This window comes from Neoarius graeffei, chromosome 12, assembly GCF_027579695.1.
Source record: "Neoarius graeffei isolate fNeoGra1 chromosome 12, fNeoGra1.pri, whole genome shotgun sequence".
NCBI classification, from domain to species: domain Eukaryota; kingdom Metazoa; phylum Chordata; class Actinopteri; order Siluriformes; family Ariidae; genus Neoarius; species Neoarius graeffei.
In genome coordinates, this window is record NC_083580.1 from 82,039,164 (window position 1) to 82,062,497 (window position 23,334).

The following is a 23,334-nucleotide window of genomic DNA, read 5'->3' on the forward strand; positions in this document are numbered from 1 at the left end:
GGCTTCTTCTTTGAACTATAGAGTTTTAGCTGGCAACAGCGGATGGCACGGTGAATTGTGTTCACAGATAATGTTCTCTGGAAATATTCCTGAGCCCATTTTGTGATTTCCAATACAGAAGCATGCCTGTATGTGATGCAGTGCCGTCTAAGGGCCCGAAGATCACGGGCACCCAGTATGGTTTTCCGGCCTTGACCCTTACGCACAGAGATTCTTCCAGGTTCTCTGAATCTTTTGATGATATTATGCACTGTAGATGATGATATGTTCAAACTCTTTGCAATTTTACACTGTCGAACTCCTTTCTGATATTGCTCCACTATTTGTTGGCGCAGAATTAGGGGGATTGGTGATCCTCTTCCCATCTTTACTTCTGAGAGCCGCTGCCACTCCAAGATGCTCTTTTTATACCCAGTCATGTTAATGACCTATTGCCAATTGACCTAATGAGTTGCAATTTGGTCCTCCAGCCGTTCCTTTTTTGTACCTTTAACTTTTCCAGCCTCTTATTGCCCCTGTCCCAACTTTTTTTGAGATGTGTTGCTGTCATGATGGATGGATGGATGGATGGATGGATGGACCAGAACGTCAAGGGCGTAGTCACTCATCTGGCCTGCCATCAAAACAACCCTGATGACCAAAACATCAAACGGAACTGAAGTGTGACGATGTGAGAGAGGACCAACCTCCACAACAAACTGTTCACAACAGGAACATCAACAAAGGGCTAACTTTTGTTCCTCAAGGGAAGATCTACCAAAAACATCGATCAGAACTGAAATTGCTTGATAAATGATAGAGGAGATACAATTCTAGTGAGAGGCCTGCAAAATTCATTCGTCTCGTCTTCTTCCGCTTTATCTGGAACCGGGTCGCGGAGGCAGCAGTCTAAGCATAGAAGCCCAAACTTCCTTCTCCCCAGACACCTCGGCCAGCTCCTCGGGAAGAACACCGAGGCGTTCCCAGGCCAGCCGAGAGACATAGTCCCTCCAGCGTGTCCTGGGTCTTCCCCGGGGCCTCCTCCCGGGGGGACATGCCTGGAACACCTCCCCAGGGAGGCGTCCAGGAGGCATCCGAAAAAGATGCCCGAGCCACCTCAGCTGGTTCCTCTTGATGTGGAGGAGCAGCGGCTCTACTCCGAGCTCCTCCCGAGTGACTGTGCTTCTCACCCTATCTCTAAGGGAGCGCCCAGCCACCCTGCGAAGGAAACTCATTTCGGCCGCTTGTATCCGCGATCTTGTTCTTTCGGTCATTACCCAAAGCTCATGACCATAGGTGAGAGTTGGAACATAGATCGACCGGTAAATTGAGAGCTTTGCCTTTTGGCTCAGCTCCTTCTTCAACACGACAGACCGGTAAAGCGACCGCATCACTGCGGAGGCTGCACCGATCCGCCTGTCAATCTCACGCTCCATCCTTCCCTCACTCGTGAACAAGATCCTGAGATACTTAAACTCCTCCACTTGAGGCAGGACTTCTCCACCAACCTGGAGAGGGCAAGCCACCCTTTTCCGGTCGAGAACCATGGCCTCGGACTTGGAGGTGCTGATTCTCATCCCAGCCGCTTCACACTCGACTGCAAACCGCCCAAGTGCATGCTGGAGGTCCTGGCTTGAAGAAGCCAACAGGACAACATCATCCGCAAAAAGCAGAGATGAAATCCTGTGGTTCCCAAACAGGATTCCTTCCGGCCCCTGGCTGCGCCTAGAAATTCTGTCCATAAAAATTATGAACAGAACCGGTGACAAAGGGCAGCCCTGCCGGAGTCCAACATGCACTGGGAACAGGTCTGACTTACTGCTGGCAATGCGAACCAGACTCCTGCTCCGTTCGTACAGGGACCGGACAGCCCTTAGCAAAGGGCCCCGAACCCCATACTCCCGAAGCACCCCCCACAGAATACCACGGGGGACACGGTCGAATGCCTTCTCCAGATCAACAAAGCACATGTGGACTGGTCAGGCAAACTCCCATGAACCCTCGAGCACCCTATGAAGGGTATAGAGCTGGTCCAGTGTTCCGCGACCAGGACGAAAACCGCATTGTTCCTCCTGGATCCGAGGTTCGACTATTGGTCGAATTCTCCTCTCCAGTACCCGAGAGTAAACTTTCCCCGGGAGGCTGAGAAGTGTGATTCCCCTATAATTGGAGCACACTCTCCGGTCCCCTTTCTTAAAAAGAGGGACCACCACCCCAGTCTGCCACTCCAGAGGCACTGTCCCCGACTGCCACGCGATGTTGCAGAGGCGTGTCAACCAAGACAGCCCCACAACATCCAGAGACTTGAGATACTCAGGGCGGATCTCATCCACCCCCGGTGCCTTGCCACCGAGGAGCTTGCAAACCACCTCAGTGACTTCGGCTTGGGTAATGGACGAGTCCACCTCTGAGTCATCAGCCTCAGTCTCCTCAATGGAAGACATGACGGTGGGATTGAGGAGATCCTCAAAGTATTCCTTCCACCGCCCGACAATGTCCCCAGTCGAGGTCAACAGCTCCCCACCCGCACTGTAAACAGTGTTGGCAGAGTACTGCTTCCCCCTCCTGAGGCACCGGATGGTTTGCCAGAATTTCTTCGAGGCCGACCGATAGTCCTTCTCCATGGCCTCCCCGAACTCCTCCCAGTTCCGAGTTTTTGCCTCCGCAACTGCCCGAGCTGCAGCACGCCTGGCCTGCCGATACCCGTCAGCTGCCTCAGGGGTCCCAGAGGTCAACATGGCCCGATAGGACTCCTTCTTCAGCTTGACAGCATCCCTTACTTCCGGTGTCCACCACCGGGTTCGGGGATTGCCGCCACGACAGGCACCAGAGACCTTGCGGCCACAGCTCCGAACAGCTGCGTCCACAATGGAGGTAGAGAACATGGTCCACTCAGACTCAATGTCCCCCACCTCCCTCGGAAGCTGGGAAAAGCTCTCCCGGAGGTGGGAGTTAAAGACCTCCCCAACAGAGTGCTCGGCCAGACGTTCCCAACAGACCCTCACCATACGTTTGGGCCTGCCAGGTCTGTCCAGCTTCCTCCTCCGCCAGCGGATCCAACTCACCACCAGGTGGTGATCAGTTGACAGCTCAGCCCCTCTCTTCACCCGAGTGTCCAAGACATAGGGCCGGAGATCAGATGAAACCACAACAAAGTCTATCATCGACCTCCGACCTAAGGTGTCCTGGTGCCACGTGCACTTATGGACACCCCTATGCTCGAACATGGTGTTCGTTATGGACAAACCGTGGCTAGCACAGAAGTCCAATAACAAAACACCACTCGGGTTCAGATCGGGGAGGCCGTTCCTCCCAACCACGCCCCTCCAGGTGTCACTGTCGTCGCCCACGTGAGCATTGAAGTCCCCCAGTAACACAATGGAGTCCCCAGTCTGAGCACCCTTCAGTACCTCTCCCAGGGACTCCAAGAAGGCCGGATACTCTATACTGCTATTTGGCCCGTAGGCACAAACAACAGCAAGAGCCCTCTCCCCAATCCGAAGGCGCAGAGAGGCGACCCTCTCGTTCACTGGGGTAAACTCCAACACATGGCGGCTGAGCTGGGGAGCTATAAGCAAGCCCACACCAGCCCGCCGCCGCTCACCATGGGCGACTCCAGAGAAGTGGAGAGTCCAGCCCCTCTCGAGGAGCTGGGTTCCAGAGCCCAAGCTGTGCGTGGAGGTGAGCCCGACTATCTCTAGCCGGTACCTCTCAACCTCCCGCACAAGCTCAGGCTCTTTCCCCCCCCCAGCGAAGTGACATTCCATGTCCCAACAGCTAGCCGCTGTGTCCGGGGATCAGGTCGTCGAGGCCCCTGCCTTCGACTGTCACCCAATCCACACTGCACCCGTCCCCTACTGCTACCTCTGTGGGTGGTGAACCCACAGGAGGTCAGGCCCACGTCACCTCTTCGGGCTGAGCCCGGCCGGGCCCCATGGGCAAAGGCCCGGCCACCAAGCGCTTGCATACGAGCCCCAACCCCAGGCCTGGCTCCAGGGTGGGGCCCCGGCTGCGCCATACCGGGCGACGTCACGGTCCTCGATGGTTTCTCCATAAGGGTTTTGGTGAACTGCTCTTGGTCTGGCCTGTCACCTAGGACCTGTCTGCCTTGGGAAACCCTGACAGGGGCATAATGCCCCCGACAACATAGCTCCTAGGATCATTCAGGCACACAAACCCCTCCACCACAATAAGGTGGCAGTTCTAGGAGGGGACCCTATGAAGGGTATAGAGCTGGTCCAGTGTTCCGCGACCAGGACGAAAACCGCATTGTTCCTCCTGGATCCGAGGTTCGACTATTGGTCGAATTCTCTGTCCATGAGGCCGGATTATGTTCAAATTCATTAATTTGCGTAATTAGTAACTCGTTCGCAAAAAATTTGACAAAACAACAACCCAGTTTTGTGCGGTGTGGTGAGTTTTTTCAAACAAAACAATGGGAACAGAAATCCATGGAGACCTGATGGAGGAGATATGATTTCACTGAATTGTGGATGGCGGATGCCTCGCCATGGCAACAACTCACCGGCCTCATGGACAGATGAGCTAAAAAAAAAACAAAAAACAACATCCCCCCCAAAAAAACAAAAAAAAACCCCACACTTTAAAAAAAGTGTAAAGGCCCAAGAACTTTATCTGTATACCGTACATGTTCTTGTCCAGTTCTTATCCTCTGATATTCATATTCATCTTTTGTCCAGCATTAACCCTGTACAGACTGACTGGATTCTGCTCACAACATGATAAACACTGACGTGCTGATGTTCAGCATCAGAGTTTAGTTCACTGTTAAAGGAGATTAAACCACCTGCCGTATTTCTGTGGCTTCAAGCAGCTCAGTTTGTTCATTAGTGGCATTTCCCATTGGTTCCCTGCCAGAAATCTGGTTACAGCACAACTGCAGAGTTAAATTAAGATAATAATAATAATAATAATAATAATAATAATAATAATGTCTCGCATGGTCACTGCTCCATCTACAGGATCCTGTCAGTGCGACATCGTCAGTTTAATGCATGAATGCTGATCGTACTAAAGAAAGATCACGGGATCGTTTTCACACAGCTGTCTCCACTTCACTCTGGTGTAAAAGAACATTCCTCCTTTTTTGCCTCCTGTAGCTCCAACTTTTCCAAAACACACTGCTTTCTGCTGCTCACGGAAAATAAAGCAGCAGAATTCCAGCTTGAGATTTGAGTCTAAAAGCTGAAATATATTTGCGCTCACGGTTTGTGTATGCATTTACTTCAGTGTCAGTCTTCAGCGTGAGGACACACGAAGAGCGAACAGGGTGAAACTGGGCCAAGGTTCCGTCATGTGACTGGTGGGTCAGGTTACTGTCGAGTGGAAGCAGACTGTCTGGACTTTAGCGTCACTGCTACACACACACACACCCCAACAGGTCTGAGTGAGACTCGAACACTGGCTCTCTCTTCGTCTGCGTAAGCAATGTGACATCATGCTGTAAACACTTAATGAAAACTGGAGAAACGAAAGCTGCACACAGGAGTGTTTCCAAAAGAAATAAAACTGACTGATTATAAAACAGAGACATTGTGAACTTCACTTTTACTAACCAGCCATGAGTCCTGAGGCAAAGAAGCGTCCATTTTTTAAAATAACGTACAGTATTTATGATGGTTTTCCACATTTTTTGCTTGTCGCACTCTGCTTTGTGTTCACTGTTGAAGCTACAGGAAGTAGTTTAAACACTCACCCGTTCGTGGTTCTCAATGAGGATCTCCACCACAATGTTCTGGAACTTGATGTCCATGATTGCAGCCACGGTCTCCTCCTGTGGGCGGAGCAGGGTGGGGCCGAACACGACGCCCAGATTGGCCACCGTCATCAGGTTCTGCTGGTGGTGACTCGCCACACTGCATAGAGACCGCTGTTACTTTAAAACGACATAACTGCTTTTCATTTAATGAACAACGTCCTGTGCACAAAGCTAATTTTAGATGCAAATAAATTTTATTTCCTTTTTACTTAAAGGTCCCATGGCATGGTGGTTTGTTGATGCTTTAAACGGGATCGTGGAGGTTTCCGGATGTTATATCCGCAGCCTTTCTCGAAATGAACCCTCGGCACGTAGATATAGCCTCCTGGGAGAAAGCCCCATTTCAGCGCTTTTCCCAGTGCGTCGTTTTGCTAATGAGAAGCAGGAGGCGGGGAAGGGTAGAGGGTGGGGGCGGGTCTTATCATTAATATTCATGACATGTAAACGTGTTACCTCTGATTGGCTAACGGCACTGTGACGCTACCTCCAGTGGGTCAGAACAAGCGGATGTGGGTCTCTTACTATGGCGAGAGAGAAGGAACAAACCGCGAAGGGAAAAATACCGCGTGCTGACGTCATTAAGGTGCGACGCGAGGAAATAAAATAAATTCAACAAATGTTTCGGTTTTTACTGAACAAACAAACAAATAAAATGAACGAGTGACTTAAAAAAGAGAATGTGGGTGTCTTTGTAAAAACTGTTTTGATTGGCTATTATAACAGAGCATGCTGCATGCTTTTTGGTTTTGTAGCGCAGAGTACCTGGCTAACTGCAGGAAGCGGTTAGCTGCACAGCTAATGTAGCCATTGCAAGGCTAACGCACCGATTTTAAAACACGGCAAAACGACTTAACAGTTATACACTTACTTGTTCGGTGTTTGTGGCTGATGCGGCAGGGATGCTTGGTACGGACCCAGGCTTCAGTGACAGTTGATGTGCAAAACCTGCCCTGTACTGTCCCAAGTTGTGGAAACATTCATCAGGAAAATGCTTCTGACAAACATACACCGTCTTAGGTAGACTCGACGGCGTATTATTCAGGGATCCCAGACGTCCGCTATTTAGCAGAATTCTGCTATTTTCTAGCGAAAGTGTTTTTTTTTTTTTAAATTTCTTGTATATCCATTAAAAATGGGTGGCACGGTGGTGTAGTGGTTAGCGCTGTCGCCTCACAGCAAGAAGGTCCTGGGTTCGAGCCCCGGGGCCGGCGAGGGCCTTTCTGTGTGGAGTTTGCATGTTCTCCCCGTGTCCGCGTGGGTTTCCTCCGGGTGCTCCGGTTTCCCCCACAGTCCAAAGACATGCAGGTTAGGTTAACTGGTGACTCTAAATTGAGCGTAGGTGTGAATGTGAGTGTGAATGGTTGTCTGTGTCTATGTGTCAGCCCTGTGATGACCTGGCGACTTGTCCAGGGTGAACCCCGCCTTTCGCCCGTAGTCAGCTGGGATAGGCTCCAGCTCGCCTGCGACCCTGTAGAAGGATAAAGCGGCTACAGATAATGAGATGAGATGAGATGAGAGCCATTAAAAATATGTTTAAGTAAAATGATCAGCAGAATACGTTCTGATTTGGTTTGCTTGTTTAGCGATGTTTTCGTCGGCTTCGTTTGTTCTCGTTGACACTCGGGAACACTCTTCTTCTTCTTCTGTTGATTTATTGGCGGTTAACAATCGATGTGTATTACCGCCATCTACCGGGCTGATCGGGAACACTCGGAAGTTAAATTGATGTAAATACCGCGAGACTGTACGCGATAGAACGAGAAAACAATATGGCTGCGCCCGTTTGCTAGAAAACATGTTTTAACTCCGTTCGTGCTTTTGTTTCTAATGCGTTGAACTTAATTTAATTCTAATGTGTTGAACTTAATTCAGAGCCCTGCAGGAACATCAGAAAAGCAGAAGGAAAGATCAGAGAAACAAAAGCAGAGAAAACTGGAGGAAAGACAGAATGCACCCCAGAAAAGAGCATTACATTCCTCTGCAGTGAAACCTTTCAAAAAGAGAAAGGTTTAAATCAAATATCTCCAATATTTGCTGTACATATGTCTATATCTAATATTACTGAATCATTGATTTCTGCTCATATTCATGATTTTTGAAAAATGAATGTGGCTTATATTAGACTAGTTTTGACATTAACTCGAAACAAAAAAATAAACAAATGAGATGAACTATGGATACTATTGTTATATTATAACAAAATCAGTGGAATATTTAGGCAAGTATATTCTTCAAAGCTACATTTTCGTCTAATTTTTATAATTTTTTTTTGCCACTTACGTCATTGATTACAAAATATGGCATCAAATAGATTCACGTTATGGTTAAATTCTGTTGCTTTTCTATGTTAAATCTATGTAAAAATGTGTTCTGTAGCATCTTTAAATGTTAAAATCTCAACAGCTTCAGGCAGCCCCCTTGACCCCTGCTGATAGTTTCTTACATTCCTCTATTTTTTTCAATTACTGCTGGGATCCCTGATTATTGGAGTAAATAAAATGAAGCCACTGCGTCTTCAGGGGCTCTCCCATCGGCAGTAAAAACAGACTCCTTTCTGTGTTGTCACATCCATGTACAGCGCAATTTCCATGTTTCGCTCGCTTAGGTGATGCCATGTTGTTGTGTCCTCTATGGTCTCTTTACTACAACTGGGCGGGGCAATCCATACAGTGGGTGGGAATCCAGAGGGGGGGCGTGGGGATCATCTCCCTTGCTGACGTAGTAAAGGGAAGAGCTTATCAACGCACCGTTTTGACGCGCCATTCTCAAATGTTGGGCATAGTTTGGTTTACACATTATGAAATTTCTAGCCACTGGGGTGATTTAAGAAGGTCAGAGGAACTCATTTTAACGTTAAAAAACCTCAGAAAGTGAAAATTTCATGCCATGGGACCTTTAAATATTTCTCATACTGTGGTAAGAGTCTATATGGAGCTTATTATGGGGCAAAACTTGGATTGTGACATTAAAAGTTCCCATGAAACGGCGTCCCAGCTGTGATTCAATTCCGTATGTTGATGCATTTCCTTCTGAAACAGGAAGCCAGAGTAACATCATGCTGAAGTGCTTGACTGATTTACACAACAGACAGTAGGGTTTGAGATGCACCACGTCCCCGCCCAATCTAAACTAACCTGCTAACAAGCTGCTACTATAGAGCAAGACATCATGGAATGGAATTAAAACGGTCACCTACTTCGCCAAGTGCTTCATGAGCAGCTCCAGCATCTGATGGTTCTTCTCTGGAAGACGGTGCACGATGCTGTGGATCTCCTGAACACGTGCCTCCGGATTATCCAGCTCTGATACGGAACAGAGAAAGAATGAGTGTGGAAAGAACAGAAGGCAGGAAGGATGACAAGGAAGGGAGAGTGAAGAGGAAAACAGAAGAGGAAGAAGAGGAAGAGCAGGGTTTTCATGCACTCTTCCATCTCCAGCGTCAGTAGATGTGTTTCACTCGTCTCTCACACAGAAGAGTTATAATCAGAGTGCTTCAGTAGAGAAACTCTCCTGTTGGACAGAAGTGCAATTCTTACTGATACAACACTGAATTCTATCAGTAAAGATCCACATCACGGAGAAAAACGGCTCACAACAACTCCACAAATACTCCAAATTTATTTATCACATGACAGATTTTACAGATTTACAGTTTATTTATTTTTGTACATATTAAATAAAAGTATCATCAAACTAATTTATGAAAATCTTCTTTTCTTTACCTCTAACAAGGAGGTTATGTTTTCGACTCAGTCTGTTTTCTTGTCTGTTTGCACTTGGTGGAGGGGTTTAGTGCTGGCTGCAGAAGAACCCAGTACAGTTTGGAGAAAATCCGAGTGGCCGGGTGGATCCACGACGTGAGCATGTAACGATTCACCCAATTCACGATTCTATTCTATTCACAACATTGGGTTCACGATTCGATTTTTCCGACAATAAATTCTCATCTCATCTCCTCTAGCCACTTTATCCTGTTCTACAGGGTCGCAGGCGAGCTGGATCCTATCCCAGCTGACTACGGGCAAAAGGCGGGGTACACCCTGGACAAGTCGCCAGGTCATCACAGGGCTGACACATAGACACAGACAACCATTCACACTCACATTCACACCTACGCTCAATTTAGAGTCACCAGTTAACCTAACCTGCATGTCTTTGGACTGTGGGGGAAACCGGAGCACCCGGAGGAAACCCACGCGGACACGGGGAGAACATGCAAACTCCGCACAGAAAGGCCCTCGCCGGCCCCGGGGCTCGAACCCGGACCTTCTTGCTGTGAGGCGACAGCGCTAACCACTACACCACCGTGCCACCCCGACAATAAATAAAATGAAGAAAAATATAACACCAAAAAAAAAAAAAGCAACATGTTTTTTCCTATTATTTTTCAACTTCACTATTCCTTTTATTAAATTAAAAACCCATTTGTTTTGTGCTGTATTCGAGTAAAATATAATAGCCTAATAACTTATATTCCTTTTAATAAAAATGTAAAGTTAATTAAAAAAATATTCCTTTTGTTAATATATTTTTACGAATGCTTGTTCTGCCTCCATTTGCTTCTCTTTTCTTTATGTTTCAGTCTGTAAAAAGAGAGTTCTGATTTGTTGCTATATCTATTTGTACACAATCACACAGCAACTCTTTCACATTTTACATCTGTTTATTGTGTTTTTGCAGCATTAGAGCTGTGTTACTTCTGCCTACAGTGAAGTCACGTGTATTCCCAATATTTAAATAATATTGGCTGGCAGTGAGTGGTACCGTATATCAGATATATTCCATTCAGCTAGCATGATACTGAACAAGTCGAAGAAGAGTCGCTGAATGGAATATATCTGATAGACCACAAAAAAAAGCCATTATTATTATTATTACTATTATTATTATTATACATACACATTCCTTTCAGGTGTTCAATGCGTCTTTCTCTTTCAAAATTCTCTCACAATCTTCCGTATTTAACGAAGCAAACCTGGCGGCCATGTTTGTTTACAAATTGTCACAGTTGCTTGCTAGCACGGAAGTTTTATGTCTCTGACGTGTGACGTCATGTTGTCTTGACAACTGTGCAATATCGTAAACCATATTCAACGCTCATTCTCCATTGGGTAGAGTGACGTAATACATGTAGGATAAGCGATATGATAACAATATTGCATGCTATCAAACCAAATGAATGAAACCCGCTAGAAGGGAATAGAACACGTTTTTATTCCATCGAAAAAGTGTCCTGTGTGGATAATAATGTATGTTATTGCGCTCTCTGCTGTCTAAACAACACAATTACAGCAAGGAAAAACTAAGATTATGCAGACTGATAAGAATCACAATTTATTTTTTATTTCATTGATTCAAATTGTCACCAATTTGTATCGTGATTTATCATCAAGATATATCATTACGTGCCGGCTACAAATTTATTTTCACTTTTGCTGATGTTGTGTGATACAGAGTTTAAGCTCAGTGGAAGTCTGCACTCAGAAATGCCATACATCTGAAAATCCAGTAGATGGTAGTAAAAAATTTAATACTGACAAAACCTAGCTATCGGAGGCAGCCAGGTTTCAGCCTGAAACATCCTGGAGTTTTGAAGATCTTCAAAAAACATCTCCTGAGCTACCGTCGTATTTCACTTCAGCCTCAGGTTCTTTTTCACTGAGCAGGTCGATGGTGTGTCCAAAACATCTGATTTTGATCATCTGGTCATAGATGAAAGTTTGAAACTTTATCTCATTATGATCTTCAGTGTGTGTCAGTGTGGGATTTCTGTGTTTATATCCATTACATGACTGTGTGCAGGTCAAATCACACCTCTTTAAGAGTTAAATGTGTTTTTGGATTCTCAGTGGTAATAAAATTCATTACAGTGCAGTGTGTGTATGTGTATATATATATATATCCTTCCATTGTAATTGTTGTTGGTCTCATGGTTAAGGAGTTGGCTTAAGAATCAGAAGGTTCTGAGTTTGAATCGTGGTTAAGTATGGAAGAAAAAAAAGGTTAATTAAGTCAATAGGAATAGACAGACAAACAGTAATGGAAAATCTCTCTTAAGATAATCCAAAATTTTACCAAGGTTGGAAATTATGAACTAGATGAAAAATTTTAACCCAGGTCAAAAAAACCCCCAAACACCTAGGCTGAAATTTTTTTGACCTGTACCATTTATATTTCTTCATGAAAATAAGTATTATTCAACCGTTTGAATCAGATGTTTTTGTCAATTTTTTTTTTTTAAATGCAAATAATTCTGGTCTGTGTTCCGTTTCTGTGAAACCCAAACACTGTGCTGGGCAGGCAGCCTGGAGGTCTGATGTGGATTTGGTAATGAACGGCGATTTGTTCGGCATTGATGAGTTTGAGAATGAACACGAGTTATGAGCAAGCACAAACATCATGTCCATGTTCTCTCTGAATGGGTGTGAAGCGTCATAACTAAGCTAATGTATTCCAGTGTGCACGCACGCACGCGCACGCACACACGCACGCGCGCGCGCACACGCACGCGCGCACACGCACACACCACATGAGATCCTCTTTGATAACTATGCTTTCTTTCTCCATGTGTGAGCTCAGCCTCCATCACACTCCACACCCTGGAAACATCATCATCATCATCAAAACAACTTACAACTTCTGCACGTGTGTGTGTGTGTGTGTGTGTGTGCGCGCGCGCGTTTGTATGTTCCTGCATTTGTATATCCAGTTTTCTGAGCCATTTCTGTCCTGTTTTCCCCGCCTTCCCCTGATTAAAACCCCGAACACACAGACCTGGCTCCTGTAGTGACTCCCCACTGCGACGAGACAATAAAGAAGTCACATGTTTTTCTCTCTAAAGGTCAGGAGCTACGTCTGCCACGTCCACCCCAATCCTCTCCTGTAGCGCAGGGACACTGAAAAGAACAGACGTTCTTATAAAGAGACACAGAAAGAAACGGGATCAGAACAGAACACCGTGTTGGTGCTTATGTAAGATGGTCGAGGTGTGAAGTGTCGGTTATATCATGGGTTTGGGGAGTTAAATATAGAGCAGATGTTTCTTGGAAGTGGGAAGTAGATCAGGGGTGCAGATCACACACACGCACACTTTTGTCTTGTTTGCATGAACTCTCTTGGATTTTTTTATTTTTTACAATCTGACTCCAGATGCTCTTCTCCTCTCACGCACACATGCAAATCTCTTTCTCACACAGACATTCCAAACTCCACTCACAGATCGCTCTCTCTCTCTCTCTCTCTCTCTCTCAGATCACATACAGGCTCCAGGTGGCATCCAGCCTGTTTTTACATAACTATGAGAGGGAGGGGGGGAAAGAAAGAAAAAGAATGAGGAGTGAAAAGGAGAAGTCGTGGCCTCATGAAAATCCAGAGTTCATATGAGGACAAGAACCTCACGTCACCCTGGGACAGGAGAGAAAGACAGAATGAGAGATCGAGCAAGAGAGAGAAAGAATGAAATGAATTCAACGGAGTGACATGACAACGTGGAATAAAACACAGCACCAGAAGAGGACACGAAGACAATCGTTAGAGGATTAGAGAGAAAATGGACAGTGAGAGACAGACGACAGAAACTCTTCCATAACCAGCAGCTGATAGAGTGGGAAAGGCAGTGAAGGGCGTGGTGTAAAAATTCACTTCCTGTTCCCTGTGGGACAACAAACCCTGGACTTCCTGGTTTTACTGAGCAGAAATGGGTCACGTTAAAACCGGCTGAGAAGCTGATTTATCCGAACGCAGACTGAGGAAATCCGGACTGTACTACACTCGCAGCAGGAAGGCTGGAATACATACATCAGTCTTCCTAAATAAAACATTCATTCTTTCATTCAAAACCAACCTTTAAACCCCATAATATTCATATAGTTTCATAAATCAATCATCATTTTTAACTTTCTCCAAACTGGATCTTAGTGTATAACACACCGTATAGGACGGAGACGTTATTTCAGCACAGGATGGTAAAGGTGCAGCTTCCAAATCCATACTGACGAATACCAATGTAAAGGGATGAAGAAGAGGGAAGGAAAGGAGGGAAATGAGCCAAAAGGAACGGAAAGGAAGGAGTTAATTGCTCCTGCACTCACTGGCAGCTTTGATGAAACTTCTTTGGTACTGGTAGGTCATCAGTGGCGCTGGCAGCATCCTGCAGCAGAGAGAGAGAGAGAGAGAGAGAGAGAGAGAGAGAGAGAATGGAAAAAAATAAATGAGCAGAAAGAGAGGAGAGAGACAGAGAGAGATGAGGAGAGACACAGTGAAGGATAGAGCAGATGAGGACATGGGGCAGATAAATGGAGAGCTTTTAAGGTCAAAGATAAATGCACACTGAGAACAAGCTCAGCACGTACACACACACACACACACACACACTCAGTATGTGTGCTGCCCTCGTGTACCTGAGATAATGTTTGATGGCGCTGGTGATGGTCTTGATCTCCCACTCGGAGCTTTCCAGTTCCACATCAGCGCAGGTTTTTGGATCTGAGGAGTAAACGTGACATTCTCTTATTATTCTCTGGCGTATATGACGAACACACCACTGTCTCAGGTGGACGAGTGTGTCACAGTCAACATGGTCAACGCATTGGATAAACAAGACCGTCAATGGTGGTGTACCTCACTCCAGCCCCGTCTAGTATATATACACAAGCTATATATAGAAGCGATATCCACCCTAGGAATACCGACCTATTTACCAAAAAGAATCCAAAACAGCCAGGAATTGACCGAGAAGAAGCGATTTTTTTGCTGAACTGCTCATGAAGGCTTAATTAGTCCATAACTTCATTAATAATTGTAATGAAGCAAATCTGGGTAGAAGAAGTTATATGCACCCTAGGTTCCCCTACCTTCATGCCAGAAAGAATCAAAATCGGTGAAGAATTGAGGGAGAAGAAGTGATTTTCATGAAATATGGATGATGACAGACGGACGACGGATGACACGTGATGGCATAAACTCATCACCTGTTGGCTGGATGAGCTAATAATGACTGTATGACGCTGTCTGGGAGAAATGTGATCGATAAAGGCTCTAAATGCCATTACAAACCCACACTGAGGTGCTTTTTACACAGTTATTCATTTACTTTCCATTTAGAAATTTATTTTTACCTTAAACTACAAAAACATTGCAAAACAAAAAATGCAATATCTATACCTGCTCTCAAAACCACAAACATCCAAACAGACTACAATTCCCATCATCCTCACACACACACACACACACACACACACACACACACACACAGAGCAGAGCCTTCAGCTTTATTAGAACTCTATTACAGCTCAATAACAGCTTTTAACTGCAAATGAAATGAAATAAAATAAAATGCAATAATATTTCTCATCTCATCATCTGTAGCCGCTTTATCCTGTTCTACAGGGTCGCAGGCGAGCTGGATCCTATCCCAGCTGACTACGGGCGAAAGGCGGGGTTCACCCTGGACAAGTCGCCAGGTCATCACAGGGCTGACACATAGACACAGACAACCATTCACACTCACATTCACACCTACGCTCAATTTAGAGTCACCAGTTAACCTAACCTGCATGTCTTTGGACTGTGGGGGAAACCGGAGCACCCGGAGGAAACCCACGCGGACACGGGGAGAACATGCAAACTCCACACAGAAAGGCCCTCGCCGGCCACGGGGCTCGAACCCGGACCTTCTTGCTGTGAGGCAACAGCGCTAAAACACTACACCACCGTGCCGCCGCAATAATATTTAAATAGATAAATAAATAAATATATATATATATATAAATAAAGTTATTTTACTTTTTTTAATCCAGTTGAGCATTGTTATTTAGAAGCCATTATTTATAGCATGTTCATTATTAATACACGGCCTGTCTGGATGGAAACACTGAAAAGCCTTTGATTAGATAATTACTGCACTAATTAATGTTTCATCTGCAACAATTCTTAACTCTAACTGATGCAGTGAGTCGCTTCTCATTTCTTAAGCAATCATGTTGGGAGGCGTACCTCGTGCTCATGGAAAAGATGTTCCTGTGTTTCAGAAGGTCAAATAATTGTCCTGCATCAAGCAAAGAAAACACCTCAGGAGATCTGAGCTGAAATGACTGGAATTGGGTTCAGAACTGACCAACACCTCATTAAACCCTGGAAGGATCGAGATGAACCGACAACTTCACAGGAGAAGTGTGGTTGGAAAAAAATCCTGACTGAGTATGATCAGACATCACTGACACGCTTGGTGAAGTCGAATCATAAAATAATGGACAGTAGAGCTCAGGGCTGTTTAATAGTGAGATTAAGATCATTTCCACTCACAGTGGGATGAGAACTCACAGGATTGGAACTAAACCGCTGTGTGTCTGTAAGAAACCCACTCGTTAGTGAGACTAATCAGGAGAAAAGGCTTCGGTTTGCTCAGGAGCATAAAGACTGGACTCTGGAGCGATGGGGAAAGGTCATGTGGTCTGATGAGTCCAGATTGACCCTGTTCCTGAGTGATGGGCGTGTCAGGGTAAGAAGGGAAGCTCATGAAGCTCCGCCCCATCATGCACAGTGTCCACTGTAGAAGCCTCTGGAGGCAGTGTGATGATCTGGGGTTGGTTCAGTTGGTCAGGTCGAGACTCAGCAACGTTACGGGGCAATAAAATGAAGTGCGCTGACGACCTGAATGTGCTGAATGAGCAGGGTCACATCAGTGGGGTTTAATTCCCTGATGGAATAAAATTAGGGCTCAGAGTGAAACAGTGGTTCAGGGAGCACGAGGAATCATTTACACATGAATTAAGCCCCACAGAGTCGCGACCTTAACCCCTACTGAGAGTCTCTGGGATGCTGGAGAAGATTTTACACAGTGGTTCCACTCTTCAAGACGAGAGCTCAGAAAAATTAATGCAATTTTTCAATTGGATTAACTGGATGTAAATAAGCGCGACATTGCATAAGGTTATAAGGTTGCTGAAACAATGCCGTGTGCGCCGTGATCAAAGCTAAAGGCGGAGCAATGATTTTATCAGAGTGTGTGACTCCTTCCAGCCGGGCAGTGTATAATCTCACCCTGGAACATGGCACTCGAGGGGAGTTCTGCAGACCAGGAGGGGAGATATGGGTTTGTTTGGTGAGAACCTTTTGTTCATTTCCACCTCCATCTTGTAGGAGTACTTCATGTTTAACAGCGATTACAGCCGTGAATCTTTTCTCAGATGTTTAAGGCCGTGATTTACAAAACAAAACACCACAACACTGACTTTTCGTGTCACGAAGAAGAAGAATTAAAATCTGATTGTTGTCCGACTCTCACTTTACCCCACTTGATAAACAAAGAGGGAATGAGGGATCACACTGATGATGCTTTGCTCCTCCGCTTTTTCCGGCTGTACACTAGGCTAATAGCTGATCACTGGTCAGTGGCGTCTTACCCATGGCGAGACTCAGCAGCTTCTGGACTCTTGAGTTGACTCCGACGATTCTGTACAATCCCTGCTCATCGATACCTGATCAGGTCAAGACACGGCATTAGATGCAAACACACACATCATTAATTAAATTAATAAACACAGATCTGAAAGATACTCTGGTGAAATTATGCACTTGGGTTACAGATATTTTAAGTATAATGCATATTAAATAAGGCTGAATGATGTAATGTGGGTTTTTTTTATCATCACATGAACTAGAATAATGTGTTTATAATGTGATTAACGCTGGAGCAGAACACAAGCGCGAGGACATGAAGTCATACCTCTCGTCTCTACGGCGTAGATGAACTTCTTGATGACGTTGAAGCCGATCACGTCGAGCTGCGCCACTGAGGTGAGACAAGAAACATCAGAAGAACAGACAGAGAAGTGTCGATAGGTTTTACAGGTTATTAGTGTCTGCATTTGCACAAAAGTGAGCTGTGTGTTTGTTTGCAAAAAACATCCAGCTGTAATGGAAGGTGAATCAAGAGTTTTATTTCTATAAAACTTACTGGCTTCGTTCTGGCTGTCTCGATTCAAGTTGTACACCTGCAACAGGAGGGACTTTTACATTCACAGAAACCTTCTGTAAACACAGTCACAGCAACAACGCAACATCAAACAAACCCTGCAGCTGTGCACAGAGCTTATTAAAGGACCACGCCCATCACAAATAAGCCGGAGTACAACATATAATAAAGTTATCCATCAGTGTAAACGTGCAGTCGCTAAAGAAATCCTTCAAACACACAGTGATCACAGCTGGAGGCTCAGCTGGCGGGCAGCAGATCGGTGCGCGTCTCTCTCAGATCAGACCTTTTCATCTTTTATGGGTCCTTCAAAGCGGGTTTAGGTCTGTAGTTAGATCTAGAATCATTTTAAGACATAAAGTGCAGAGAAGATTGTGTACAGCATGCCGAGACTGGAGGAGGTGAGTGTTTCTGCCTGAAAAGCTTCCTGTTCAAATTCATTCATTAATAATTATAATCGTTACGAAAATGTCTGATACAAGAATAATAACACACTTTAGATTGGATTATGTTATATGAAAATAATCCATTTCAGATCAGACTGCATCACACCATCATCCTGACAGCATTCCTTACATAGACGATTCCAGATGTATTGGCACCCTTCTTGAAAACGAAATATAATAAAAAGCATGCAGTAATTTGGACTTAAGCATTTTGCATGCCATCGTTTTGTTTTAGTTCAGACTATTTTCACAAAGGTAAAATTAATCGCATAAACAAACCCTAACCCATTTGTCCTAAACAAATGAACGGTACAAGGAAAAGCACTTACAGGAAAAAACACCACACGCTGGCGGATTCATTTTCATTCACAGCACTGTTCTGTAGCTCTTATGAGAACTGGTGGCTTCATGAAATCTTCAGTGTTGCAGGATATTTTAGTACAAGACAGCTTGCATCTACCAGGAGTTGAAAAAAGATCTACCCAAGTCCACAATAACAAAATAACCACAAATCAACAGGTTTATAATCAGTTAATAATAAATTAATTACATGTAGAAGGCTCTCCACCCTCATTAGATGTGACGGGATGAGACTCCATGCTGTTATTGTCTCCAGGGGAAGAGTCGCTTCATATTAATATTGTGAGGGTTCTGATCATTTACATATCTGTTTTAAATTTGTTATACAATTAATTTGTGAAAATAGTGTGAGCTAAAACAAAACAAAGGCATACAAAATGCTTAAGTTCAACTTACTGCGTGTTATTTATTATACAGGGTGCTTCAAAACATTTGTTATTGAGATGTAAATGTCCCAGAAACTACATAGTCCAAGCAAATGAAACTGAACAGGCTTAATGATGAGCAACACAAGATTTATTCCTCAAAATCTGAATGAGAAATTCAAAAGGTACGTGGATTCCATGAACGATTTCACAAAATTTCAATATGCGTGCCACCTGAGACACAGACACACACATCAAGTCAGTAGTCCAGCTCCTGCCAGACACACTGCAGCATGTCTTTAGTAACAGTCTTTTCTGGTAACAACGTGTTTTTAGAGAATTCTCTCATAAATGCACGCTGCAGTCTTGTTCAAGTGTTCGAGCTTGCTCTAACACACAAAACACCTTTTCTTTTCTAGTGAATGGTATTTCTATCCCTAAAAATATCTCATCTCATTATCTGTAGCCGCTTTATCCTGTTCTACAGGGTCGCAGGCGAGCTGGATCCTATCCCAGCTGACTACGGGTGAAAGGCGGGGTTCACCCTGGACAAGTCGCCAGGTCATCACAGGGCTGACACATAGACACAGACAACCATTCACACTCACATTCACACCTACGCTCAATTTAGAGTCACCAGTTAACCTAACCTGCATGTCTTTGGACTGTGGGGGAAACCGGAGCACCCGGAGGAAACCCACGCGGACACGGGGAGAACATGCAAACTCCACACAGAAAGGCCCTCGCCGGCCACGGGGCTCGAACCCGGACCTTCTTGCTGTGAGGCGACAGCGCTAACCACTACACCACTGTGCCGCCCCCTAAAAAGATAAACACATTAAACATAAAATTTTGACCTGTTTCCACACGTTGTTAAAATTTGAGGTCAACTGAACAAGAATTGGCAAAATTATTAGATTGTGAAATGACATCAAATTTTTTCTGTATTTCATTTTCAAGAAGGGTGCCAGTACTTCTGGAGTGGTCCATGTAAGGAATGCTGTCAGGATGATGGTGATGCAGTCTGATCTGAAATGGATTATTTTCATATAACGTAATCCAATCTAAAGTGTTATGCTTCTTGTATCAGAGATTTTCCTAACGATTATAATTATATAATTATTAATGAACGACACATTACATGTTTTTATTTTAAACTATTTTTAGCTACATTTAATGCTGTGGAACGTCCACAATCACGAGACGAGTCAGTTCCTGCTCTCACTTAGCAGCTATAAACAGTCGTTCCCTTTCCGGCCTGGCTCTCTTTTTCCCCTCTCTCTAGAAGTTAATTTGCGATAAAAATGCAGAAACCGCAAAGAAGGTAAACTCTGTCCTGAAAATGTCAGAAACATAAAGTGACAGTTTTATCTCTGACTGCTGTTCATTAAACAGACGGAGCGTTAGCTGTAAACGTCCCTGAGAACGAGCTGTAACAGCAGAAACGACAACATTTTAGAACAAGTGCTTTAATATAAACCCGTGACTGATGTTACAGACAGAACGACTGTCAGAGCTGCTAAAAAACACATTCTGGTTCAGGAATTATACCACGCAGGGGCATAAATTTACGTATAAACAAATAAATGATGTTGTTTGACACGTCACATGACGCTGACACAGAGGAACGGAAAGATAAATGAACGGACCGGCTCTCTCCCGTCCATCGCCTCCATCCACAACCTGCGGTCCTCTTCTGACAGAGCCTGCATGGTTATCATCACTCCAGGCCTGAAACACACACACACACACACACGTATGTACACAAGCACATATTTCTCCCTTCTTGTATTTCTTGCAAAGCTGAAAAATGTGTTTGCCGTACTATAATCGAACCGGTTCTAAACTATGCTGACAGTGCGCGGGGTCGTTTATCCAGTGCACGGGGTCGTTTATCCAGTGCACGGGGTCGTTTATCCAGTGCACGGGGTCGTTTATCCAGTGCACGGGGTCATTTATCCAGTGCACGGGGTCGTTCATCCGCTGAAAGTTGCATGAAATTACAGAGACTACAAAATCGAGCTGCTCATCATCCCCAGACGAGACGCCTCTAAAGATGCTATAGAAGTTTTAAACTGGACTGATTTAGAGACAAACAGAAAAATTCACAAGTGTTTGCTCGTATTTAAATGACTTTGTAATTTAGTTCTTAAATATTTGAGTGATTATTTCACTAGGGACTCAAGTATTCAGAGTTATAACACTCGACATAAATCTGACTTGTATTCACCAAAACCTCAACTTGCGCTCAGTGAATGAACTTTTAGATAATCGGGTTCAATACTTAATTCATTTCCAGCAAATATTAAATCAACTATGTCTCTAAATCAATTTAAAAGGCTCATCAGGTCATATTTTTCATCGTCTTATTAGGGCCGAGCCCCAAGGCGCAAAGCCCTATTGTTTTAGGTATGCTTTTTATTTTTATTTATTTTTTCCCCCTCTACGCGCCAACTCATTTTTGAGGCACTTGTGATGCTTGAAAACTCAAGAATTTTGCCACACTGATCAAAAAATCATAAAAGTTACAGTGAGCAAGGGACTAGGCGTGGTCCTGGAGCTCTATAGCACCCCTGAGAACAAGCTATGGTTGAGATGAAGTTGCTTGGATGGGCACAAGATTTGGTGTGATCAATACTCGTGGTACAGGACAAAGTTCACTTGGTTGTATTTGACTCCGCCCAACAGGAAGTCAGCCATGCTGGATAGAATGTGAGATTTTTAGACTTTCCCGTGTTGTTTTGAGGGGCTCACCGTGGCTAAAAACTCATGGAACTTTGCACATGCATTTGTCCTCTGATAGAATTTGAGTTGATATGGTAAATCAGTCTAGGTGGGCTTCATTGACTACATAGCGCCCCCTAGTTCAAAAATACAGATTTGACACCTTGGAAATATTCGAAGACTCAGGAAATTTCATGCACTCGTGAAAATAGGGCAAAAGTTTATTATTCTTAGGTTATTTGCCTTGGGTGAGGCTAGAAGACACCATAGCACTGAGTGCGAGGGCTCTTTATCGCTGCTAGCGGCTATATTTTATATTATATAATTATCATATTTTTGTTAGTTTCATATATTTTTCTCTTATACTTTTCATAGCATTTTTTTCTCCTCTTAAGACCTTAATGGTAGTTTTAATAAAATTTTTAGATTAATTATATTAATGAGATCATTAAAGATTATTGTAACATTCTTGAAATTGTAAATTAGTATAGTTTTGCAGGGCCCCTGTGGATACCAGCTGTGCTGAATAGGCCCCCCTGTTGAAATAAAGTTTATCTATCTATCTATCTATCTATCTATCTATCTATCTATCTATCTATCTATCTATCTATCTATCTATCTATCTACTTTCCCACCTTTAATAAAGTTCCACATGCTGTAATATCTTTTGTCCTGAAGCTCCAATCCCACTGTGCTGCTGCTGTAACTCTTCTACAAGACTGTGATGGCAGAATCACTAATCTTCAGCGACCGTCATAATACATAATACAAAACACAGCTGCCAGCAGTGACCAGTGGGTCCAAGCAGCCAGGAAGCAGCAGTGTGTGTGTTTTATGAGGAATTACTGCCATGTGGATTTATTATGAACAAACGTTAGGCTTTGGGCTACACCGCATCATGTGCTGTAGAATTACAGACCGCTCCCTCTTTGTTAATGTTAATCTTAATTAATTGCAAACAGAAGCTGCTTATTTGATGTGAACCTGCTGAACTGTCTAAGAGGACGAGAGTGAAATATGGGAACAGACTTGATGTTTACGCCACATTGCATAAGTCAAGTTTATTTGTATCGCGCTTTTAACAATAGACATTGTCGCAAAGCAGCTTTACAGAATTTGAACGACTTAAAACATGAGCTAATTTTATCCCTAATCTATCCCCAATGATGAAGCCTGTGGCGACGGTGGCAAGGAAAAACTCCCTCAGACGACATGAGGAAGAAACCTCGAGAGGAACCCGACTCAAAAGGGAACCCATCCTCATTTGGGCAACAACAGACAGCATAACTACAGTGTCTTGAAAAAGTATTCATACCCCTTGAACTTTTTCACATTTTTCCCCCCAGGGCCGGAGTGGGCCCTGTTTTCAGTCCGGGAGTTTAATTCACATTCAGGCCACTTTGAAATGGAGGAGGAATTTGAGTACATTAAAAAAGATAAAACAAACAACTGTTCTTTCACAATGCTTTTTATTTGGTTTAAATTCAGGTAAACTTCACTTCACTTTAACAATATAGGTTATAATTCAAATTAACATAAAACGAAAGATAAAAATTATGACCACAAACGTAATGCAGAGACCGACGAACGATTTCATTTAGTATGAGATGGGGCTCCACTTAAAATTGGATGGTGTGTGGCCGCGTGTCTAATCCGCATATACATTTATCTGTGTCACCAACATGTCCCAAAGTTCCTTAGTGAAAA

General features: G+C 44.2%; 1 protein-coding gene across 2 annotated transcripts in view; it reads right to left on the minus strand.

The window, feature by feature from the left end:
- LOC132895730 (rho GTPase-activating protein 26-like) overlaps window positions 1-23,334 on the minus strand; it is a 122,856-nt gene that overhangs the window by 27,076 nt on the left and 72,446 nt on the right. For both annotated transcript variants that reach the window (XM_060936551.1, XM_060936550.1), the window contains exons 11-18: window positions 20,553-20,634; window positions 17,715-17,751; window positions 17,484-17,549; window positions 17,161-17,235; window positions 14,158-14,242; window positions 13,849-13,907; window positions 8,955-9,060; window positions 5,696-5,855 (exon numbers count right to left, since the gene is read on the minus strand). In XM_060936551.1, coding sequence (XP_060792534.1) covers window positions 5,696-5,855; window positions 8,955-9,060; window positions 13,849-13,907; window positions 14,158-14,242; window positions 17,161-17,235; window positions 17,484-17,549; window positions 17,715-17,751; window positions 20,553-20,634 — 670 coding nt within the window. The remainder of the gene's footprint in view (window positions 1-5,695; window positions 5,856-8,954; window positions 9,061-13,848; window positions 13,908-14,157; window positions 14,243-17,160; window positions 17,236-17,483; window positions 17,550-17,714; window positions 17,752-20,552; window positions 20,635-23,334) is intronic.